Source organism: Neoarthrinium moseri, assembly GCF_022829205.1.
Source record: "Neoarthrinium moseri strain CBS 164.80 chromosome Unknown scaffold2_Wmoseri_CBS_16480, whole genome shotgun sequence".
NCBI lineage: Eukaryota > Fungi > Ascomycota > Sordariomycetes > Amphisphaeriales > Apiosporaceae > Neoarthrinium > Neoarthrinium moseri.
In genome coordinates this window covers 1,251,537-1,269,061 of record NW_026055116.1, presented here as the reverse complement: position 1 = coordinate 1,269,061, position 17,525 = coordinate 1,251,537, and the positions used below count along the sequence as shown (strand labels likewise).

Genomic DNA, 17,525 nt, shown 5'->3' with positions numbered 1-17,525 from the left:
CGTTTTCTCCCTCTCTCCCGCTCAATGGCACCACCGCCGCGGGGCGGAACTGAAGCGCAAATTGTGGAGGAAGGCTGACCCCTCGTGCGCAGCGACTTCGGCCACGACAAGTCCCTGGAGATCCGGCCGTACGCAGCCCTGCCCGAGCGCCCGGTCATGTTCTATGCCGGCGACGGCGTGTCGGACCTTTCGGCGGCCAAGGAGACGGATCTGCTGTTCGCAAAGGCCGGCAGGGGTAAGTAACTCACTACAACGAAACATGGTGGTTGGCGGGGTTCACTAACAGTCTATCGATAGACCTCGTCCAGTACTGCATCAGGGAGAGCGTGCCGTACACCGAGTTCCACGACTTTGGCGACATCCACAAGGTGGTCAAGAGCGTCGTAGACGGCGAGATCAGCGTCAAGGCCGCCGCCGTCAACAGGGTATAGAGAGAGAGAGAGAGCATTGCGAGCTAGAGATATAGATCATAGATATACTCGGCTTCGGCTAGACTCGGCATAGACATTCATAGACATTTCATGGGAGAGGTCTGAATATCTGAGGATAAAAAATAGACGACTAGGATTTGCATGGCATTATAGAAGCAAATGGTATATCTTTTTAGATATAGAGCATGGAGCACTTGAGGATCCCCGAAGAGCAGGGTTACAGTTGAGCTATTTGAGACTGTCAATGACAAGTTCTGCCAGACTGTTCATGTGTCATTTCTTGCTACAGAGGCCTGAATCCTCATTTTCCCAATCCGCTGGCAAGAAATATGACAGGATCAATGGGAATAGATTATGTACATGCTGTATCACGTAGAAGACAGCTCGAGCAAAATTGGGCCTCCGATGCGCCTCGCCCCCAAACTCCCGTCCGTTTTTCGCCGTGATGCCACAACGGAACGCTTACTTCACTCAATAAACTTAGAAGAGCCCGTGGACAATGATACCCTGGGGTCATGGCTCTTGAGGTCATGACTCTTGAGATCAAGACTGTTTAGCCCTCGTGCTTCTTGGGAGGCCACAAGCAGTAAAGCCCCCAGCTAGGAGCCAGTGACTGAACACGGCCGAGCGTGCAGGCATTTGCTGCTACTCGGCTTGATAGGCGACCCCTCACACGAGGGTATGATGAAGAAAGTTCGTCTCAAATCTCAAGATCATATCGAAGCCGGGGCTCGGTCCCTTGTCCAGCCCTTGCTTCTCATGTTGCTCTCAATGACCCTCCAAATCGAATCCACCACCTCGCGGTCCCGCCATCGGCCCGCGTCCGAGCCAACATCCTTCCATCTCTCGACACCCACCGTGGTAACCCTGTGGCCCCAAGCCTGCACCGCCTCGGGCGTCTTGTCTTGCCGCCAGCCCACGTAGATGCCCGGGATGTGACGGAAAAGGTCGTGCGGGTTGGTCCACTTGTAGTTCTTGAACTGCCAGGACTGGCCAGTGGTGAAGACGGCAACCACGCGGTTCCAGTACTCGGGCTTGAATCTCTCCGTGCCTTCCACCAGGACGAAGCGCAGCGACCTGTTGGGGTCGATGTCTTTCATGAGGCGATTGATGTGCAACATGGTGCTCCCCTCGGCCGATGCCAGGGGCGAGTCGGCCGGGACGAATTTGCCGTTCTCGAGGAATGATTTGGCGTTCGTCATGCGTAGAAGCGAGGAGGCGGATGGTGAGAGGAGGATGATAGGATCGGGCCGCCTCTGTTTCGGGTTGAGGGCCAGAGAAGGGTTCGACGAGATGTTCGTGGATGGCTGAACAGGCTTCTTGGATAAGAAGGGAGCCGCAATCTTCCGCACATGTGAAAAGTCCTACAGGACCTAGATTAGCATACAATCGGACAAGGAACAAGCACGAGGGAAGCATACTGTCGGCTTGATCCCGCGCAGCGCGCTGTTCCGGTCTCCCGTCCTTCGTTCGCTGTTGTATATCACGGCCAGGCGCGGGTCTAGGGTTCCTTTGCCGGACCGTCCAACAGTAGAGCCGATGGCCGGGGCAGCAGCGCCTTTGGAAGCCAGGGCGGCGGCGGCGCTGGACGCTGCGCCATCCTTGTCGCCAGCCAGCGGCTTGATGTATTCACTCTCCTCGCTGGAGCCCTCGAGCCAGGCGATCAACTCGACTCGTTCGAAGTAGGCCGGCTTGTGGATCTTGCCGTCGGCCAGCTCGCTGTCCAGCTGTGCCACGGCTGCATTGTACTCGGGAATGGGCAGCTCGCGCTTCAGCCACAGAAAGTAGATGCTGCGCAAGTCGACGGCGGTGTCATTGGCCACGAAGCGCGTCGGGGTCGTGATCGGTAGTGATATTCTGGACGGGGTGGTGAATGTGAGGTGTGTGGCCTTGGATAGTGCGACCTCGGGAGCTGATACATCGTCGGACGCGGTTGGGAGGATGGCGCTGCTCGAAGCGATTGACTGTCGGAGCAGCAGCAGAGGGTCCATCTCGGCGCTCGCCATGGCGACCGTTGACTCAATGATTCACGCGCTCGTCGGCGATGTTCACACACACTGTCTACCCAACCTGTGCTCGCCACGCTTTTGTGAGATGACGGAGTCGAAGCAAGATGCCTGAGGTGGTGGTCGTTGTCAATAGCTGGCGAGCAGCTAGCCTCGCGTCCGAGGCGAAGGCCCCGAAACTTAGAGCTCCTCTGGGGAAGGCTGAATGCTCAAAAGTGGGTCCAACTTGGTACCACTGACCACGCCACGGCCAGGACTGAGACAACGCGAGCCAGTCTGTTTGACTATTGGGAGATTCACGCCCAGATGGACATTGCAAGATCCGAAGTGAAGGGCAAATCCAGAACAAGAAGACACGCGTTGTGATGTCAGTAGGATCCAGGCTGTGATTTCCTGCCATGCATGTATTCCTTTAGCGGGTATCGAGACCTTCCAGTTTATATTACACATTACAGTATACCCTGCCACACACCTCGATCCTGCTTTTCTGCTTGGTCGGGTCGTTAGCCTCTGTTCAGGGTATTGCCCGCACCCTTCGGGTTGGCCTCTACGAACTCGTCCCAATCCCGCGCCTTCATTGTCTCGGCATCTGCCTTTTCGTAGTTGTCTTCGTCGGGCGTCGCTTGCCGGCCACTCGCCTCTCCGCCTCCTTCGATGATGCCACCGCGCCGCCGCTCCTCCTCCAGGTACTCGTCAATGCTCATTGTTGGCAGGTTATGGCCAGGCCGGAACACTCCTTTCTGTAGGTCTTGGCGATTGCTCGTGAGGGTGAACGGCCGTAACGGCTTGCCCTCCCGGCTGAGAAGTGGCCCGTTGAGCACAGAGCCTAACCTGTGCAGCGGTCGGTCCAACCGTTCTGTGTAGCCGTCCTCCGTAGGAGACAGGCGGCGTCTCTCATCCTCCTGAACCGTGGTCGTTGTCGGCATCAGTGGCACGGGCGCTTGTGCCAACATCTCCATTTCTCGGTTGATATGCTCCAGCCCTTGAAACGCCATATGGGCACAGTAGGCGACATTTGCCAGGTGCAGCTCCCTGACAGCTTCCTCGTCACCTCCATTCTCCAGGTAACGCGGCGTGCTCCGCATATATGCAAGTTTCTGCTTCAGTTCCTTCTCCTGTTGGAAGTTTGCAATCTTGGCATTGCGCCGGGCTGCTGGATCTTTAGTGGAGATGGTCGAGAAGGCCTCGGGATCTTCATTGTATGTATCCCAGAGTTTGCGGTCAGGCTTGGACAGGAGTGTGTAGTTGTCCAGCAGATACAGGAACCGCTCGTAGGCGTCCCGCGTCGTCTTCAGAGCGAGCTTCCGCTCCAGGGGCGACGTCACTGAGATTTTCTGCAGAAGCTCGGCGATCCGGTAGCTAACCAACAGATAAGGCAGGTCTGTGGTGTTGATGTCTTCCGGGCCCTCGTTCTCACTAAACAGCGAGACGTTGCTGATGATTTTCAGACATTCCTCGTAGGATTTGAGGGCAAAGCTGAGATCTTCACGGAATGTGAGCGAACTCGCCTCAAATGTGCCTTCTAGCGCTAGTCTTTTCTTCTCGGCGCCTTCGAACACCGTCTTCAGAGTTCTCGGCTCCCCCATGGTGAGCAAACCTGGGCTGGCTGGTGGATGCTGGACGTAGTTCGTGAGTTGGAAGGAGTTTGAAATCCAGACGGTTTCCAGGTTCCAGCGGGTGAAGTCGCAAGTCGCAGCGCCCCTTGTGTGGCAATTATGAGCACTCTGCTCACATGGAATCCCAGCGTGACCCGTTTCAGTGAGGGGCACGCGAACAAGACGGCACTTTTGGGGGGGTCGATCACCAATGCTTGCTTGCTTGCTTGCTTGCACTAGGATTATGAAAGCCAGCTGCAGTTGCCCCTCCAGGCTAAGGTGGCCCCGGAAAGTGTGCCTTAAGGCCCTTAAGGCTCGTAGACCTGTCAATCAATGCAAGGGGCCCAGCCAACCCTGTAGAGCACGGACCAGAGCCTAAGTTGCAGAGTGCCGTCCCATGCCGAGGACCCCTGATCATCTGGTACGCCTTTTCATCTCTCACCGAAATAGTACCTGCCTTACCTCCACTACCTACATCAAGTGTGTAGCCATATTTACATTTGCAGCCAAGATGAATGATAATCAAGAGACAGTTTTTTTTTTTTTTTCTGAATGTTTCTTATTCTCGCTTTCCTTGGAGAAAGCAAGGAAATGAAAGAAATTGGGACAGGCTGGGATGAATGATACGCCTGCAGCCTGCGGACGGCAGCTGTGCTTTCACAGGCTGATGCCGTTTGCTCATGCCATGTTTGCAGGCAGGTGGTGAAAGTCTGACAATATGGCTGCCCATATGTAATTAAAAATGGTAATTACACAATGGCCAATGGATATTCCAAAAGCAGACTTGGTCAAGTTCTCCAGACGTCGAATAGCACAACCAGCGCATCACTTGTTGAAATCTGTCTGCTTCACTGGCCGGTTTGATTACTTGGTCAAGTCGAGGTAGATTTTGCTGTGTCCCGATATGTGAATGTTCAGAAGTATTCACATCGGAAAATCAACGTAAAAGAGGAGGCACAGTCTTCCAACATCTGGAACAATCCAATCCTCACGTCGACAACGTCTTTGGCCGTTTCAAATTCCGGTGTCCCCTTCCTCCGCTGTTCGTCTTCCTACCTAGGCACCGATAGGTTGGCTGTCTGCCTGCCATCATGAACTGAGAGTCCTGCAAGCTCACTTGACCATATCTTCGGACCGTAAGTCGTGCGACCTTCCATCTCATCGTGCAACGACTCGTTGGAGCATGCCTGTCGCTCCGGATCCAAGGAGCCCACAGGGCCAGACAAGGTCTGAAGAGGTGCACAAAGGTTCATCTCGCGGTATTTCGGGAGATCGTCATCACGGATCTCCCTATGGGACCAACTCACATCAATATGTACCACAACATGGTTACCAGCATGCAGCTTCTACAGGATTACCCACGCTCTTGACTGATCTGTCACAAGATAGCGGGCTGGGCTCTGTTGACCCTCAGGTAGGCGCCAGCTTGCATGATGACCATGGCGAGGCGGGGAGTGCAACGAAACCTTCAGAAGATTCAGACCTCTCGGAGGGTGATGAGCCGGTCGTCGAAGAACCCAAGGCTCGCAAGGTCACAGCAAGACGCCTTGCGGACCAAGACCAATTCGAGCACTGGATGAGACAAGAGCAGAAGCGTGCCAACAAGAAGCTCGCCGAATCAGCCCTGGGAGATAACCCCTCGATCCGATGGGATGAAGCTGATGTCGATAAAATTCTCTCTAGTCGAGACCCAGCTCAGAAACGTATCATTTCTAGTCCCCGGGAATACCAAGTCGAACTCTTCGAAAGGGCAAAAAAGAAGAACCTCATTGTTGTGCTCCCCACGGGAACAGGCAAAACCCTCATTGCGGCCCTACTCATTCGTCACACTCTGGAACAAGAACTGATCGACCGAAACTCCAAGGAGAGAAAATTGGAGCCCCGCGTCACCTTCTTCCTTGTTGATAAAGTCTCGCTCGTTTATCAACAGTGGAAAGTACTGAAGGCCAATCTTTCTCATCCAGTGGCAAAGTTCCACGGACAACTTGTTGATTCGATGTCTACTCAGGGATTCTGGAAACAGCAGCTGGAAGAGAACATGGCCATCGTTTGTACTGCGGCCATTTTACAGCAATGCCTGTCTCGTGGGTACTTCAATATGGACCAGATTAACCTCCTTATTTTCGATGAAGCTCATCACGCAAAGAAGAACCATCCATATTCCAGGATTATCAAGGACTTCTACGCTGACTTGCAGAAAGGCTCGTCGAGGCGGCCAAGAATCCTTGGAATGACGGCCTCGCCTGTCGATGCCAAGACTGACTTGGCTACCACTGCAGCTCAATTAGAAGGGTTACTTCATTGTGAAATTGCAACAGTCGATCAACCAGATCTTCTGAGGTCTGGTTCGCTGGAGAGGCAGGGGGGTGGCCTTGAAACTCTGGTTGAGTATGGGCTATCCTATGCTCCGTTCACCACACCCCTTGGGCAAAGGCTCCACAAGCTCATCGGCAAGAACAGTGTCTTCAGAAAGTTGTTTGTCTTTTCGAAGGCTTCTACCAGGGAGCTTGGTCCGTGGTGCGCTGACAGAGTGTGGCAACTGGGATTGCCCCGAGAGGAAATAGTGAAGGCAAAGGCGAGAACGGAGCGAAACCTACTCAGTACCGGATCAGACCTAGCCATAGAAGCCATTGACGCTCGTGTTGCGGACATCGAGGACGCTTACCGAGAGATCCAGAAACACCCATTTCCGGCGGTAGACCCAACGCGAGGTCACTTGTCCCATAAAGTCATTTCTTTGCTCGGCATACTCAAGCAGCATTTCCGGCCAGCATTCGATAAATGTATGATTTTTGTCGAGCAAAGGCTCACGGCGATCGTGCTCGACGATCTCTTCAAGCAGCTACCCCTGGCCCTGTATGGTTTGCAAGCAGGTACCTTGGTATGTTGTGGTGCCTGAATTACTATACCAGTGACTAAGCTGACTCTTGACTAGTTAGGATCTGGGACTGGGGTAACGGGCGAACACGAGAGTATGTCCTACGCTCAACAGCAAAGGGCGATCCAGAGATTCCACAATGGAGATTTGAACATTCTCATCGCCACCACTATTGCCGAAGAAGGCCTGGACATCCCAGATTGCAACATCATAATCAGGTTTGACCTGTACCGGACCATGATACAATACATACAGTCCAAAGGCCGAGCTCGCATGAAGAACTCAAAATACTTCCACATGGTTGAGGTCGGCAACGAAGAGCACGCCAAGAGAGTCTTTGACTGTCAGGAAAAGGAAGAGCTTCTTCATGCCTTTTGCTCCACCATGCCGGAGGATCGCCTGCTGAAAGGCAACGACTTTGATATGGACTTCTTCCTCCGAAAGGATAAGTCTAAACGAGTTTTCAAGATCGAAAAGACGGGTGCCAAGCTGACTTATGAATCGAGCCTCGTAGTTCTCGCCTCGTATGTATCGTCCCTTGCGGGCCGAGCAGACATGAGTCTACAAGCCGACTACGTCGTCAAGAGTGTAAGCAAGGAGTACCAATGCGAGGTAATTTTGCCCGACAACTCGACAATAAAGAGCGCCTTAGGCCGTCGTGCAACCTCCAAGCAAGTTGCAAAATGCTCGGCGGCTTTTGAGATGTGTGTGAAGCTGAGAAAGGCCGGAGAGCTTGATGATTACCTGCAGTCGATTCACCAGAAAAGGCTTCCGGCGATGCGCAATGCCCACTTAGCACTGAGCTCAAAGAAGCGAGCCGAGTATGACATGAGGGTAAAGCCGGAAATCTGGGACAGGCGTGGACTTCCGGGTGCCATGTACATGACAGTGTTGAAGCTTGAGAGCCCAGAAGCACTCGGTCGGCCTTCAAGGCCATTGGCGATTGTTACCCGCGAACCACTTCCTCAAGTTGCCAGGTTCCCTATCTTCTTTGGAAACCAGCAAACATCGGTGGTCAACTGTCTGCCACTTGAATCCGCATTCACGATCTCTCTAGAACAGGTTCAAGCACTGACCGAATTCTCGCTGCGTATATTTCAGGATGTGTTCAGCAAGGAATACAGACGTGAGCCCGAGAAAATGCCTTACTATCTCGCTCCACTGAACAAGGATCACCTATACACGTTCGGAGATTGCGACCAAGCGTGTGACTTGATCAGCTGGGACTGCGTCACGATGATTCACGAAGCAGGCGATCTTGATTGGGAAGGTCAGCCCTTGGGCTTCTTCAACAACAGATACCTTACTGACCCGCACGATGGCTCACGCAAATTCTATACGCTGTGTCCCCGAGCTGATCTAAAGCCTACCGATCCTCAGGTGCCAGGTGTGAAGGGACTGGGCAACAACAGAGCCCGTAGAGACGCCCCCAACGATATCTGGAACTATAGTATCAGTAAGTGGTCCAAATCACGATCTCGAATGGAAGTCCGAAACGATCTTCCGGTCGTCGAAGCGGAGTATATACCATTGCGACGCAATCTCCTGGACGAGTTCGAGGGTGCAGATCAAGAAGGAAATAAATGTTTTGTGACATTCGCTACCCTCAAGGTTTCAGCTGTGAGTTTCTGCTTGAAACATAGATGCTAGGAATAAAGCTAACATAAGGTTACAGTTGCCGGTCGAGGTTGTTGCAATGGCCTACAACCTTCCAGCCATAATCCACCGGTTGGAGTCCAGCCTCATTGTCCTGGAAGCGTGTGATGGCTGGGGTCTGCAGATTCGTCCAGATTTGGCACTTGAGGCGATGACGAAAGACAGCGACAATACAGGCGACCATGCAGCCGAGCAGGTCAATTTCCAGAGGGGCATGGGCAACAATTACGAGCGTCTTGAGTTCTTAGGCGACTCTTTCCTGAAGATGAGTACTACAATCGCACTGTACTCTCAAATCCCAGAGGGCAATGAGTTCGACTATCACGTAGATCGCATGCTGCTCATCTGTAACAAGAACCTCTTCAATAACGCTCTCGACCTCAAGGTTGAGGCATTCATCCGTTCCAAGTCATTCAATCGAAGAAACTGGTATCCGGAAGGGCTCGAGCAACTGAGTGGCAAGATGAACACAAGTATCAAAGGCAAAAAGGGGGCAGGGAGGAACATCCATGTCTTAGGAGACAAATCCATTGCCGATGTGTGCGAGGCTCTCATTGGTGCCGCATATCTCACAGGCAAGGAGTCGAACAGTCTCGATATGGCGGTCCAAGCTGTTACCAAGTTCAGCAATAACAAACTTGAGAACAAGAACCATACAATGGTGGCCTATGGTGAGTTCTATTCGGCCTTTAAGGTGCCCGAATGGCAGGCGGCCGAGCCCACAGCAGTCCACCTTCACCTCGCCAAGCTGATTGAGGAACAACTCGGATACAAGTTCGCGCACCCGCGGCTGCTCCGTTGTGCGTTCATCCACCCATCTTATAGCTATATGTATGAGCATATTCCCCACTACCAGCGCCTTGAGTTCCTAGGAGACGCTCTTTTGGACATGGTCTGTGTCGACTATCTCTTCCATCGCTACCCCGGCGCAGATCCCCAGTGGCTCACGGAGCACAAGATGGCAATGGTCTCCAACCAATTTCTGGGCTGTCTCTGCGTTGCCCTTGGGTTCCAGAGACACATGATTTCAATGACTGGTGGCCTACAGCAGCAGATCGCTCAGTATGTAGATGCCATCACCACCGCACGGGAGGACGCCGAGGACGAGGCCGAGGCAGCCTATCTCGAGCCGTCTGAATACTCACGCGACTTCTGGACGTCGGTAATCGAGCCGCCTAAGTGTCTCCCCGACATAGTCGAGGCGTATATTGGGGCTATTTTTGTCGATAGCAAGTACGACCTTGGCGAGGTTCAGAAGTTCTTCGACAATCACATCAGGCCATACTTCGAGGACATGCACCTGTACGACTCCTTCGCCAACAAGCACCCCGTCACATTCCTATCCAACTGCCTGCACCTCAACTTTGGCTGTGCCAACTGGCGTGTCATGGTCAACGAGATGCCTGCCGCCGGAGGCTCGTTGAGCGAGAAACAAGTCGTTGCAGCCGTCCTGATCCATGGCCAGGTGCGAGCGCATGCTACTGCGAGCAGTGGCCGATATGCCAAGATCGCCGCGGCCAAGAAGTGCATGGCTATGCTGGACAACATGCAGGTTCACGAATTCAAGGAGCAGTTTGGCTGCAATTGTAAGCCTGAGGAGGTTGCCGAGAGTAACCCTACCATGCATGCCACCGCTGTGTAATCTCGTGACGAGGCCATTAAGTAGATAAAGATACTTCCGGAGAACGCCTTGGCTAGGCTGACTTGCATGATGTGATCCGGTCTATCATAATTGCTATGCATGTATATAGAGATTTTCGAAAACTTTGCCACGCTAGAGATACAATGAGACGGCAATGAATGTGATTCTCTGATATTTCACTTGTGCCACCGTGAGACGCTGGCTCTGATGATGATATCGACCTCTTAAACTACACGATACAGCACTGCTAATTATCGGTGCAAATCCTTCAGTATGATAACAATGTTTGCTGGGGTTCAAACAGGAGAAAGCAGAGCAAACCCCACGTCAGCGCACATTGCAAACATCCACTACAATACTTTCGATTAGTATGGGTTAGCATCTACTATTGAACTACATTGAGCTGAATAACATCATAGTAACTGGAGCTTGTAAATAGCTGCATTTTAGACCTATTCGGGCGTTGCTTGGGTGCTTGATGAGGTAGCTGGGCGCTCATTGATACGAACATCCATGATGCTGGTTGGTGATATCGTATACGGCGCAACGCGCGCACCTGACCTGTTTGCCAGCCGCCTTGCATGGCTGCGTCTTGATTCCTTCCTTTAAGGAGTATGCTTTCACCTTGAAAGAGAAGACAGTGAGCAGAACTACCCAGTCCAGGCCCTCTACGGGGGCGAAGGCAATCTCCGGCTGATAGATCAGGCTGTTATTGTCCGTGGGCGAAATTCTGGACAAGTTGGGCTCTTTCTGCACAGGTGTCGGGTGTTTGCAAAAGTAATATCCTGTTTAATTACCGTCACATGGAGGAGGATTCTCGGGCCAGGACTAGATGCTCCCGATGATGGATCATGAGGTCGTGCTCTGTGTTTGAGGCGCATATGGTGATATTCGGTGCCATACGCACCAGCCCCTACTTGGCGACATGTCCGCAGGCAAGCTACTCAAGTCTAACGGGCGCGGCTGGAAACAGGTCCTGTGCAGATTAGGTAGTATCAGACCACTTGTTATTCTTGGTATCCTCTTAGTCCCGCTGTCAGAGCGCAAGCGCAGGTGAAGGTCCCCAGGTCCAGCACGGTTGACCCGTCAGCGGACCACTAAGGCGCCTGGGCCCGCAGACTCTATTCCAACCAACTGTCAAACGGAGCATCTGCTTGTGGAAGAAACCGAGTGTTCTATCGGTTCGAGCCATGTGCGGTACCAGCATGGGTTCATCAATTTTGATGGCACCCAGATGATGGTGGCTCAGGGGCTAGAGGGAAGCACTTCATTTGAACGGGAATGAACATCTACTGAGAGCCGAACTTCCGTCATAACAAACGTACAGCTACACGTGTCCCTCGTGCAACTCTTGTGACAGGCAGCGCTAGTCGTTTGGTCAACGTGACGCTGGCTCTAGTCGCGCTGTTTGGAGGACCACCAGAGAAGGTGGGGTTTACCTTGCGAAAGTGAATTCTTGCGAAATGGGATTTGAGAAATTACTACACCCCAGGCCCCCTCTAGTACGGTGAGTTCCACGGCTCGCGGCCGAGAAGCGTTCCAATCTGCCAAGAGCAGACTGTTTCTGGAAAACCAAAATGTTTCGTGCAGTCAATCCACGTGGGTCCCCCCGGGGTGTCACCTCAGACCCCTGACTCGGACCCCTGGCCCCTGGTCGCTGAGGAATTGCAATTTCTCGAGAGCGGGATATTGCGAACTCTTAGCACTTCAGCGGGCAAGCTGATCACGATGGTAATCAATCAATGTCCGGCCCGACACAGCTTGGCCTTACCTAGGTAGGTATCTACTGTAGGTGTTTCGAAGGTCTCCAAGAAGGATCTCCAAGACGGCGTGCATCATCCAAGGATCACGGTTCGACCAGAATGACTTCGATCTGCATCCTGGCTGCCGGGCAATTGGCTTCCGCAGCCCAGCGCAGCTTCTTCGGACCCCCTAATGCAACAAGATACAGTAGGAGCTCGTAACTCCCCGGTCGTCATCAGGGGCCAGGTGCATCGAGCTATCCAAATCTTGCAGTCGCAGCGATGAGCAGCGGAGACTCACAGTGCTTCGTACTGGGATCCGCGGCCCGCACCTGAGATGTGTTTGCGAGGTCTGGTTGTGTGATGGGAAATGGGTGTGCTTTCCTGGGCATGGCACGCCTCGCAAGTGCGCAGGAGCGTGTGGTCTGATGGCGACGCCTCTAGTGTCGTCGGTTTGCCATCGTCGAAGGGCTATCCCGGAAGGCAATCATCGCCTATCTGCCACGGCTCCAGGCCAGATCGTCGGGTGGAAATCGACGGCGGCCGACTAACTTGAGCGTTTGCAAGACTAGTAGACGTTCAGGTGCGAATCAGCACATTGCGCAGCCAAGCAGCCAGCCACTAGGTCGGACCGCTAGTGAGGCACAACCCACCACGCGGCCAGATGTCCAACAGTTCCCAGTGAGCTAGTTAATCCTCGGCCGGTGGGCAAGCGGGGAGGTCGGGAGGTACATAGTAAACGGGCGTACTGCGCGCAGCATTCCTCCCACAGCGCGACGAGATGCCGTGTTGCTCGCTCCCGCACGCAACAGCCGGCGCTCTTGAGCCGTGTGTGACGTGACTCGGCTCTGCCCGCGTTGTCTCCCTAGTTGGTTGCATTCCGTACCTGGGAATGGGCATGACTGGACCGATGGATGGGTGAAAGACAAAACAGACAGGGCGAACCACTATGGTGGGATGTGCAGGCCCTGCTTGCCCTGCAACCTGGTGCTGCGTGGGCAGGGATGTGTGTGCTGCTGCAGAAAAGGCCCAAATCGAGCTGAGAGGGGGCCCCGGACGGGTATAGTGCCATGTCGGGGTCCTGCCGGATTGATCTCCCCTTTCCGTTCTGAGTGGACGCCCGAGTCATCAGCTCAGGGGTTTTGATTGCTGCTCGAGCATGGGTTGAGGGAGGGCCATGGGCCATTCACTGGGCGTCGATCTTAGCGCATGTCTTCGTTGATGTCATTCACGCTACAGCAGATCTCCAGCCCTCTAGAGTGCCTTTCTTTTTCCAACGGCTCTTCCGAGATCTGGTGCAGACGACTTTCTTTTTCAGCTACGACGGGGTCCGCCGAGTCCAAGTCGGGCTCGACACGGGAAGACGTGGCACGGCAGTTATGGTTTGAGTTGATTGCGATGGCCCTAAGCATGGAGAGCACCCGCCACATGAAATCTCTCGAGCACATGGACCGCTTTGTTTTTCTTCCCAAGTTTCAAGGTTGAACTGTGTCCGATGTAGACCAGGGAACCAAGTCCAATGTCTCACCGACAGAGTTCCGTCAGTAATGAGATGGCAGAACTTACCAGAGGGCCGGCGAGGACTTGGAGGGCGACTATGAATGCCACAGTCAAAGCGTTGAGGCGCCCCAACCTTTGATTCGTTCAACCATCCCGTTTGCGTGCTTGGGATGGGATGGCCGCGTTGCGTCGCGGATGGATGTGTAACGCTGAAGCAACTCTTGCCGTGATGCTCACTAGAGGTGTGCATGCCTGGGCCAGTGCCTACCAGGGCAATATGTTACAGGAAAGTTGCAGTCGTGGTGGGCGGTCGTCCAAACGGGACCCTGGCTCACACCGTGCAGATGGATGGATGGATGGATGGATAGGCCCGCCTTTCGTGTGGAATGGATCCCGGAGGGGTGCAGAAGTGCAGAAGCGCAGAAGCCTCTGGGGTGGGTGGATGGACCCAGAGTGCAGGGTCGAGTACATAGAGTTGGCTTGCCTAGCACGGTAAAACTAGACCTACATATTAATTAACTTAACTAGCATCCATCAGGGTGGGAACACAAGGTGCTCAGATCCAAGTGTTCCTTTTGCTCTAGTTGCGCGCCGGCGACGACAGCAGGTACCACTTTCAGCCTCTAGAAAGAAAGTTTCACTCAACTATTGTCGCATCTCGCGTCGCACCCCCATTCTCTCTCTCTCCTCTCGTATCTTTTCGTGCTGACGAGTGCTTGACTGGCCGCTCCCCGTCCTTTCCGCTCACTCACTCTTCTCTTATTCCAACTACTCTCGTCGAGCTGAGAGGCATTCTTTCCCCCTGCCACCGGGCTCTTGGGGTCTCTGCTCGTGGCCAAGATCGACCCCGAATGGCGGCGAACCATTAAATGCCCTGCCCTGTCTGCCGCCTCGTCCAGACCCCGCATCACTGACGTGAAACCCGACAACCTCGCCCATTGGACCCAGCCTCGGTTCCAGAGAAGAGCAGCGTATGGCCTCGTAGTGGCAGACAGTCAAGATGGGCTTTTTGAGCTTCTGGTCCAGGAAGCCGCCGCCCGTTTCCGAGGATACCGATGTTCTCAAGGCGCAACCATACAATGCGACTGTGGCGTCGCTGCCCCCAATCCTCGGTATAGTCGCACCGTAGCAACCCTGCTAATTGGCCCGTGGAATCGCTCTTCTGACTTCTGGCTTAGGAACCCTACCGGTAGCAGGCAATGGCCCCAGCATTTTGGAGGCCATTCAGAGGACAAAGATCAAATCGCAACTCAGAAAAGCCCCGAGCTATTCCACTGAGGCATACGTACCGACGCCGTCGATACGCAAGCTCCGACAAGATGAGTCGGGACGTCCGCAGACGGCGCCGACCGAGGACCAGGCCGGATGGCTGGGCCGTCGCAGGTCCGCATCTCTGAAGGAGCATCCAGTTCCTCAACTGCCTACCATCTCGCAGGGGAACCGTCCGCCCTACAGGCTGCCGGGCAAACTGCCCCATCGTTCAGACAAGCCGCGCCCGCCAATTGTCAAGTTGCCCGAGAAAATCTTCGACGCTTCAATTCTCAACAAGCCACTGCCCGCCATCGCACACGAGAAGACCTCGTCCATCAACAGTAGCAACTCGGCCGCGACCAAGCTATCCAGGGGCTTCGTTGACCTACTGGACGCGCAAGCGGGTTTTCAATCTACGGATTTGTACCAAAGAGTCCAGGCGACGGGTGCTCGGAGTTATGGCGAAGATGTTGCAGATCGGAACGTTGGTGCCAGCGGAGTCAAGTTGAATTCGACCGAAACCTCCACACATCACAGCATGAACTCAGCGTCCGCCGCAAGATCTCAGAATGGAGGAGATGAAGATTTGCTATCCAAGTCGAGGAAGAGGCATTCCTTGGGAGCCGGTCTGCGGACCACTTCACTGGATTCTGAGACCTATGCTGTAAGGTCAAAGGCACCAGGTACCGACCCACCTCTGCCGCCCAAAAGCCCTCTCCGCCGTCGTATTATCGATGACGAGGCCGTCTCAGCGTCGACCAAGGCGGATCGGCGCAAGTCTCTCCCTTCGTATCTGCATTCCTCACAGAGGAAACATGTTCAAGACAGTGATTCTGATTTTCCCGACTCGCTGAAGGCCAAAGGCAAAGACGCGGCCAGAGCAGCGGATGGCAGACTGTCGTCCATCAAGTCGGTACCTTCGCCTCGGAATTCGTCACTAGATAAGAGACGCTATGCCAGTCGCACTGGTGAGAAAACCCATGGATCAAAGGACCGAGATAGATCCACCAAGGGACGATCGTCCAAGACCACGAAATCGTCTAGGAGGGAGACATTGTCCTATGCATCAAAGTCAGCTCAGAACCATGTCGCATCAAAGAGGTTGAGTTTACAGAGCATGCAAATGACCTCCACCGGCAACGACACCGATGGAGGCAGTATTCACCGTGCAAGACCTCAAAGCCCAAGATCGGATACGCAGAGCAGCTCGCGCCGCGATCTACGGATGCAGGCATTTGAGACACCTCGTAGGTGCCCCAAGAGCTGTCCGCAGTTATTTGTTGAAGCTGGTGCTGACAACCTATACAGGTCCTAAGTCCTTTCATAAACGTTCTGGTAATCGAGATGAACTCCTGATTGACCAATTTGCCCACACGCGAAGTCCCAGGACTGCGCCGGGCAAAGCTGTCAAGAAGCCTGATCTCGACGAGACTATCCCAGAACGAACAAGCAGCTTGCGGCATGGCTCCATGGACTCGACATCGGCGACGAGTCTCAGCTCTAACCCTTTCAGACCGCAGTCCCGGCATACTGCCAATACTTCCATCGACCTCTCGCCATTCGCAAAGGAAGCCAACTTCAGCCATGATTCGTTAGGGGCAGTCTCGAGCCGCACAGGACCGGATCATCGCCTTCCGTCCCCGCTCGCAGTGTCGGCCTCGTCACCGCTGAGATCAGAAGTGAAACCGAAACGCTCGACCAATTTCAACATTGACGACTACATCTCATCAGACGATGATGCTGATAAACCCCGCCGGCCCCGAGGCGAAGGCGAGGAAGAGCTTGTATTCAACGACTCGGGCTATGGTTTTGGTTTTGAGTTGCCCGGCCTTTCTAGTCAATTCGATGCCACCCCTCTGTTCGCACCTTCTTCGCCCCCAAGATCCATCTCCAGATCTAAGGGTAGGGACAATGAGAGGGATATCTCAAGTTACAAACTCGATGAGTCAACCTTGACTGAACTTGAAAATGCGTATAGCGGGTCCCGGGCAGACTATCGCCGCCGTGCACCCCGAACTCATGTGTCAGCCAATCGGTACGATGACTCGACCGACACCGAGTCTTCTACGGGGGAGGAAGAGCAAGATTCAGAGGATGAGTTATCATTCGATATTCCGATGACCAGGCGAAGCACGCCCTTAAGACAGTACCGTGCTGCTAGGTACGCCAGTCGAGAGGACATTATCATGGAGGAGAGGGACATCGAGAAGATGGACGTCCACACCGCAATGAGGCTGCGTAAGGAGGAAAAGAGACGCAAGAGATTAAGTGGTGCCAGCGGGACCACAATCCGCCCTTGGAGTGAGAAAGGCAAGGAAAAAGAGTCGGTCCACCCGCATCGGATTGACATGAAGGGCTTCGATGCTGATGTGGAGTAATGAACGTCGCAGCCTCGTGGCTGTAAGCGGCGATTGTTTTTGAGTTACGGTACCTATGATGGAGAAACAGCAAGGCGTTTGGCGATGAGCAAACCAGACTTGGGGGCAACTCAGCATTGCCCTTTTCCCCAGGATTCTCCTCGGAATCTTGGCAACACAATAACTGCTCCCGTGAGCACTTTTCATTTATTTTTTTTCCAACTTTTCTCTTGTGTAGCTTTTTATGGGTTTGCCACGACACTGTACGGATACGGCCAGGCGGCGAGTTGCCCAAACATACTTATACCCCCATCTTTACGACCTTTACAGCTGGATATGCTTGGGTATGCCGATAGATAATACAGGCTCGGCAATTAGGATAGACAACGATATTGATAGACTCAGGCAATATGATTCCTTGTGTAAACTACAAAGCTATTGCATCATGATCAGCGATTGCGGCCCAT

General features: G+C 53.7%; 4 protein-coding genes across 4 annotated transcripts; 2 read left to right on the top strand and 2 right to left on the bottom strand.

Moving 5' to 3' along the window:
- Positions 1–1,144: 1,144 nt before the first annotated feature.
- On the bottom strand, positions 1,145–2,437 carry JN550_001138 (uncharacterized protein; the record flags this gene model as incomplete). Its single annotated transcript, XM_049309739.1, has 2 exons — positions 1,145–1,795; positions 1,853–2,437. 2 exons carry the CDS (start codon positions 2,435–2,437, stop codon positions 1,145–1,147), a joined length of 1,236 nt encoding a protein of 411 aa, XP_049177044.1.
- A 503-nt stretch (positions 2,438–2,940) lies between these two features.
- On the bottom strand, positions 2,941–4,023 carry JN550_001137 (uncharacterized protein; the record flags this gene model as incomplete). The annotated part of the gene is made up of 1 exon (XM_049309728.1): positions 2,941–4,023. The coding sequence occupies one exon, from the start codon at positions 4,021–4,023 to the stop codon at positions 2,941–2,943; it is 1,083 nt and encodes a 360-aa protein (XP_049177043.1).
- Positions 4,024–5,215: 1,192 nt separating this feature from the next.
- On the top strand, positions 5,216–10,208 carry JN550_001136 (uncharacterized protein; the record flags this gene model as incomplete). Its single annotated transcript, XM_049309717.1, has 3 exons — positions 5,216–6,913; positions 6,968–8,530; positions 8,586–10,208. 3 exons carry the CDS (start codon positions 5,216–5,218, stop codon positions 10,206–10,208), a joined length of 4,884 nt encoding a protein of 1,627 aa, XP_049177042.1.
- A 4,242-nt stretch (positions 10,209–14,450) lies between these two features.
- On the top strand, positions 14,451–17,079 carry JN550_001135 (uncharacterized protein; the record flags this gene model as incomplete). Its single annotated transcript, XM_049309706.1, has 3 exons — positions 14,451–14,562; positions 14,629–15,948; positions 16,010–17,079. 3 exons carry the CDS (start codon positions 14,451–14,453, stop codon positions 17,077–17,079), a joined length of 2,502 nt encoding a protein of 833 aa, XP_049177041.1.
- Positions 17,080–17,525: the final 446 nt, after the last annotated feature.